This window comes from Octopus bimaculoides, chromosome 25 (genome assembly GCF_001194135.2).
Source record: "Octopus bimaculoides isolate UCB-OBI-ISO-001 chromosome 25, ASM119413v2, whole genome shotgun sequence".
In the NCBI taxonomy this organism is placed as follows: domain Eukaryota; kingdom Metazoa; phylum Mollusca; class Cephalopoda; order Octopoda; family Octopodidae; genus Octopus; species Octopus bimaculoides.
The window spans coordinates 27,402,768-27,409,792 of record NC_069005.1 but is presented as its reverse complement, the minus strand read 5'-3'; the positions used below and the strand labels follow the sequence as shown (position 1 = coordinate 27,409,792).

At 37.2% G+C, this 7,025-nt stretch overlaps 1 protein-coding gene across 1 annotated transcript in view; it reads left to right on the top strand.

The window, feature by feature from the left end:
* The window catches only part of LOC106876469 (fibrillin-2), a 148,187-nt gene that overhangs the window by 87,831 nt on the left and 53,331 nt on the right, over positions 1-7,025 (top strand). The window contains exons 26-31 of the mRNA XM_052976637.1: positions 368-505; positions 1,894-2,031; positions 2,942-3,079; positions 3,767-3,904; positions 4,574-4,711; positions 5,569-5,706. Coding sequence (XP_052832597.1) covers positions 368-505; positions 1,894-2,031; positions 2,942-3,079; positions 3,767-3,904; positions 4,574-4,711; positions 5,569-5,706 — 828 coding nt within the window. The remainder of the gene's footprint in view (positions 1-367; positions 506-1,893; positions 2,032-2,941; positions 3,080-3,766; positions 3,905-4,573; positions 4,712-5,568; positions 5,707-7,025) is intronic.

Sequence of the window (7,025 nt, the reverse complement as noted above, 5' to 3'; positions counted from 1 at the left end):
CACACACACACACACATATATATATATATATAGGCCGATACAGCTTGGCACCAGTGACATTACAACTCATTTCTACAGCTGAGTGAACTGGAGCAACATGAAATAAAGTGTCTTGCTCAAGAGCACAACACGCAGCCTGGTCCGGGATTCGAACTCGCAACCTCATGATCGTAAGCTCGACGCTCTAACCACTGAGCCATGTACTTTCACCTTAATAATAATAATAATAATAATGATAAGTTAAGGTACTTAGGGTGGTTCTTGGTATCTAGGGTTACTTGTTGTAGCCTTATGTTAGGGATTTTTTTCAGCAGTCTAATCTGTTGTGCGTATATGAAATAATAATAATGTTGTTCTCTACTTATAGCATGCATACCTGGTAAATTTGGACCAAACTGCAAAAGTACATGTCAGTGTGCTGACAAGAGCAAGTGTAATCGTTACACTGGAGTTTGTTCCAGTGGTGGATGTGCTGCTGGTTATGAAGGTAACAACTGCCAAACAGGTAAGTGTTGTACTTGGTATATTTCATTGATACTATCCTTAGTTTGTGTGTACAATTGTACTTGACCGAGGCAAATGTCAACTAGTAAAAGGTTTATCATCGTCGATGATGATGATCATCATCTGCATTTTTATGTTTGCATGGGTTGAATAGATTTTGTTGAGGCGGATTTTCTTTCTGCGTGTGGATGCCCTTCCTGTCACCAACTTTCACCTTTGTCCAAGCAACCAAGACCAGACATGTTGTCCTTGGAAAAGACTGAAAATGCAGGACTTCATTTGTGTGACGGTGATGTTCACTTACAGCCATCACATGAAATCAAGGCAAGGAGACAGTAACATGCACATGTACATACACATATGCAAGTATACTTACATGTATATATATGTGCATATATACATACATACATACATACATATATATATGTATATATATATATATATATATATAAATTTAGGATGTAAAAAATATATACCAGCTATGCTAGAAAGAATAGTCAACTCTCCAAAACCACATATTTCTCACTATAAACAAGACACAAATGGTTAATGTAGCGAATATAAGAAAAAATACTGAGGAAAAAAAAAGGCAAGGGGTATTGTTTCTTATATTCACTAGATTAACCATGCATGTTTTTTTTATAGGGAGAAATATGAGGCTTTGGAGAGTTGATTCTTTTTCTAGCATAGCTGGTATATATTTTTTATTTCCTAAATTTTTATGTATATTTATCTATATTGGTTCAGCTTGCTGGCCACTTTATGATTATTTTTTTTTTAATAATAATATCTTGTATCATCATTATTCATAGGGTGTTTGCTTTTAGTACTGAATTTGTTTTTCAACTTATATTAAACTCTTAAGCATTTACTGCCAAATTAGATTGGAGCCTGGTGTTTCCATCCGGTTTCACCAGTCCTCAGTCAAATCGTCCAACCCATGCTAGCATGGAAGGCGGACGTTAAACGATGATGATGATGATATCCAGCCCAAATATTCTACCTGTTTTATGTTGAAACTGACTGTATCCAACCTCTCACACCTACCCTACAAGGTCATTCGAAAAATATACCAACACACCATTGAAATCTTGAAGCTACAAGATAATGCAGGGTTAATTCAAAACAATGTGAATAAACAGGCAATACATTTAACGAAGAAATTTGAATGCTAAAGGGTTAATTCAGAACATATAGACAAATGAAATGCTGCAAGCATTTTGCGCAACATGCTAATAATTCCATCGGCTCATCTCTTTAATCTGAAAGAAAATAACTGGAAAGAAATAATATAAAACTTCTTATGTCTTTAATCCTTTTGTACTCAGATTACTCTGAATTTGTTTGTCGACTAATATTTTGGAATCTTTTTTTCCTTTATTCTGGCAGCTTGTAAAAATGGTAAATTTGGTAAAAACTGTCAGCAGACATGTCATTGTGCTGACCAGAGCAAGTGTAACTATCAGAGTGGTGTGTGTTCTACTGGAGGATGTGCTGCTGGTTATGACGGTAGCAACTGTCAAATAGGTTGGTGGTGTGATATGCTTCTCATATTATTTACTACAGCTTTAGATTGACAGCTAGTTACAATGAGAAAATTGCAGCAAAGCTGCATGATAGTGGTGTCAGACGTAGAACGCAGACCATTGTATAACTTGTTTTATTCTTTTCTTCCATTTTATTTTGACATGCACATTGCATTTTTATTCTTTTCTGTTTTGCGAATTCAGTGTGCACATGCACACTGCATGTTCATACTTCTCTTTCCAGTTCATAATCAAAACTGTTTACAGATCACAACCATCTCACAAACATGCATTCATGAGGAGTGCTTCATGCTCCAATGGTTGTGAAGAAATTGCAATTTTCATGGTAACATATATATGTTGTATTTCAATCAGTGGCATAGTGTTTAACTGTGTAATCATTATGAACTTGAGTGCTTATCAAGTTTTACATATTAAACAAATTCTTGGAAGCTGGTCTTTAATGTTCTGAGTTATAATCTTTCCAATGCTGCCTTTCTCTTTCAAGCACAGGGGTCGATGTAACTGATTACCGCCCTCTCCAGATAGTTTCAGGCTTTTTCCATGCTGGCATGGGTCGGACAGTTTGACTGAGGACTGGCAAGCTAGTAGGCTGCACCAGGCTCAAATCTGATCTGGCAATGTTTCTACAGTTGGATGCCCTTCCTAACACCAACTACTCCGAGTGTAATGGATGCTTTTTACATGCCACTAGCACAAGAGCCAGTCGGTGGCATTGGCATCGATCATGTTTGGATGGTGCTTTTTATGTACCACCAGCACAGGAGCCAGTTGGGGGGGCACTGGCATCGACCACATTTAAATGGTACTTTAATTCATATTTTTTGTCCATGTTTAGAATTATTTTTAACAAAGTATTCAAATTAATTCTTTTTCTTTCTTTTCTACAGTTTGTAGTGGAAATGAATTTGGACCGAACTGTCAAAATACATGTCATTGTGCTGACAACAAGAAGTGCAACCGTCAGACAGGTGTGTGTTCAAGTGGAGGATGTGCTGCAGGTTATAAGGGTAGCAACTGTCAAACAGGTAAATGTAACCACTTTATGGTATCGGTTTCAAATTTCAGCACAAGGCCAGTAATTTCTGGGGAAGGCCTAAGTCCATCACATTGATCCATGTCCAACTGCTGCTTATTTTATTGACCTCAAAAAGATGAAAGGCAAAGTTGACCTTGGTGGAATTTGAACTCATAACTTATACAGACAAAATGCCACTAAGTATTTTGCCCAGCATGCTAATGATTCTGTCAGCTTGGTACCTTAAGGTAAAGTCAACTTCAACACAATTTGAACTCGGAACATAAAGACAGACAAAATGCTACTAAGCATTTTTCCCAGGATGCTAACAGCTCTGCCAGCTCGCTGCCTTAAGGTAAAGTTAACCTTTGTGGAATTTGAACTCAGAATGTAAAGATGGGTGAAAGGTCGCTAAGCATTTTGCTCAATGTGCTAACAATTCCACTAACTCCCTGCCTTAACAATTTTATGACATTATTGTATTATGTATACAGTATGAGGCAATATGGTAAGGTTAGGACTGTTTTGGCAATGTTTCTTTATAACAAAGTAGATATCATTTTAATATGTCATGGTGGTAGCTTTTTAAGGAGAGCATTGATTTATTGTTTTTTCCTTTACTTGCTGAGTTTGGAGAATAAGTAATGCCTATCACTCTGTCATAAGCAATTGCCATTGTCTTGTGATTCTCTTTCAGCATGTGTGAAAGGTAAATTTGGACCAAACTGTCAAAGTACATGTCACTGTAAAGATAACAGCAAGTGTCACACACAGACAGGTGCATGCACTAGTGGAGGATGTGCCCCAGGTTATGAAGGCAATGACTGTCGAAAAGGTTAGTGAAAACAACAGGACTTTGTAAATATTCATTGAGCTTCACAAGGGGATATTCAACGTGACACAGTGTAACAAGGCTGGTCCTTTGAATTACAGGTACAACAGAAACAGGAAGAAAGAGTGAGAGAAAGTTGTGGTGGAAGAGTACAGCATGTATGTATGTTTGTATATGTATATATGTCTGTGTGTGTGTATATATATATATATATATATATATATATATATATATATGTATGTGCATATATATGCATGTATATATGTGTATGTATGTATATATGTATATATACGTATGTGTATATGTAAATGTATGTATATAGATATATATATATATATGTATGTGTATATATATATAGGAGGGAGAATGTACGAAAAAACAACAGACGAGGACAGGTGGTGTAAACAACAAAAGGATGTATTAGTATGACGCTCGGGAATACGGAAAGTCTTTAACGTTTCGAGCTACGCTCTTCAACAGAAAGAATACGGAGAAAACAAGGAGAAAAACATATGTATAATGGGATTATTAATCCATACCATCCTCACCATCTCAGCCACCACAACTACCATCACCACCAACCATTATGATCACCTTGTGACCACTTCTACCATTACCCATGATTCTCTCCATCAGCATCATCCCAAGCCGTACTTTGTTTCTCTCTTTCAGTGTGCACAACAAATACGTTTGGACCAAACTGTCAAAATACATGCCACTGCGCAGACAGCAGCAAGTGTAACCGTCAGACTGGAGCATGTTCCAGTGGAGGATGCGCTCCAGGTTACAAAGGCAGCAACTGTCAAAATGGTGAGTGTTTGAGCATATTTACTGTTTTGCTAACATAGTATATTGAGATATTGTTGAAGGTAGCAAGCTGGCAGAATTGCTTAGTGGCATTTCATCCATCATTAAGTTCTGAATTCAAATTGTATAATGGTCTACTTTGCCTTTCATTCTTTCTGGATTGATAAAATAAGTACTGGTCATACACTGGGGTTGATGTAACCAGCTTCCAACTTCCCTGAAGAAATGCTGTTCCCCCCACCCCATGTCAAAATTTTAGACCATTACTAAGATTGTTGTAATATGAATCATCATCATCATCGTTTAACGTCTGCTTTCCATGCTAGCATGGGTTGGACGATTTGACTGAGGACTGGTGGACCAGATGGCTACACCAGGCTCCAATCTGATTTGGCAGAGTTTCTACAGCTGGATGCCCTTCCTAATGCCAACCACTCCAAGAGTGTAGTGGGTACTTTTACGTGCCACCGGCACGAAGGCCAGTCAGGAGGTACTAGCAACACACATCATCATCATCATCATCAACACATATAATATATGCATTAGCAGTCAACAAGACAGTCTGACTGGGAAGGCGCCAAACCCCAGTCAGGTTGGGCCCAGCAAACAGAACGGTTGTGTTTAAGGGCCAAAACTGTGATGACATCAGCCAAACACCTGACGATCGAGTTTACTGCTAAGTTGATGAATAACGGCCAGCACAGATTCCATCTGACTGCGTATGCTTTTCTAGATACATACATACATATATGTGTGTGTATGTATGCGTTTGTGTGTGTGTGTGTGTGAATACATACAATATATCATCTGTAGTTTACGATTTCATTGTAATTATCACTGGCTCATGTTCTACTCTACAGCATGTGTAACTGGTAAATTCGGACCAAACTGCCACAGCACATGTCATTGTGCAAACAACAGCAGATGTAGCCGTGAGACTGGTGTTTGCTCCAGTGGAGGATGTGCCGCTGGATATGAAGGCAACAACTGTCAAACAGGTCGGTGACACTGTATATCTTTCATGTTGTATTAATTACCTCACTGATGGATGTTTGATTAGCTAACCGCATAAAAACTCACACTAAGATGATGGATTATCATTCAAGACCATAGGTTTAATTATGGTGCCGGTGTATTTTGGGTGAGTAGCTTCTCCCGTAGGCACTTCATTCACAAGGCATGAGCTTGTGAGTGAATTTGGTGGAAGTATATAAATATAAACAGTTGACTAAAGTGACCTGATAGTAAATCAAAACCATCTAATTCCAAGATTAAAACAAAAGATTATTTTATATGAGACTTAACTAATAAATAGACAAATGTTGGGAAAAAAATGGTGATTTTAACTCCCAGCATTCAATTATTAAACATTCATATTAATGCAATACAGCCATTTCAGGTGGTTCCATTTAATCAAATAATCAAACAGCCATATTGCATTAATACCTGACCAAAGCCTTGTGAGTGGATTTGGGAGACGGAAACTGAAAGAAGCCCGTCATATATGTATATATATATATGTGTGTGTCTGTGTTTGTCCCCCCCCCCCCGACATCGCTTGACAACCTATGCTGGTGTGTTTACATCCTCGTAACTTAGCAGTTCGCCAAAAAGAGACCAATAGAATAAGTACTAGGCTTACAAAGAATAAGTCCCGGGGGTCAATTTGCTCAACTAAAAGCTGATGCTCAAGCATGGCTGCAGTCAAATGACTGAAACAAGTAAAGAGTAAGAGTATATATATATATATGTATATATATATAGAGATATATATACAATCAAAATAAGCTGCATTTTGATTTAATTCACCTTACTTCAAGCTGTGCAGATAATACCGGACTGACTTGGTGCTTCAACTTAAGTACCTAATGAAACCTCGGAAGTAGTAATCATCCAAACAAGGGATAGAGTGCAAGCTACTCTTCAGGCCAATGAAGGGTAGATGGAACAGGAACAACTGACGAAGGGATATACTCTTTATGTTGAATGTCTCGTTTCTCTGTTATTTTTCGTTATTCGGAAAAAGTTCGTTTTCTGTTTGCATTTTTATGTTTTCATTTCTCATTGTGTTTAACGTTTTTTTTTTTTTATGTCCTGTACCCATATATGCATGTATGTATACATATAGATTTAGGTTTGTACATATATGTATGGATATATGCATATATCTATTTATTATTTATATTATTATTATTATATATATATATATATATAGATATATACACACACCACACATATTTAGTGAATTTACACATATAAACGTATGTGTAAATTTAGACTTTTACAGATATTTATGTGTGTGTGTGTGTGTTTACTG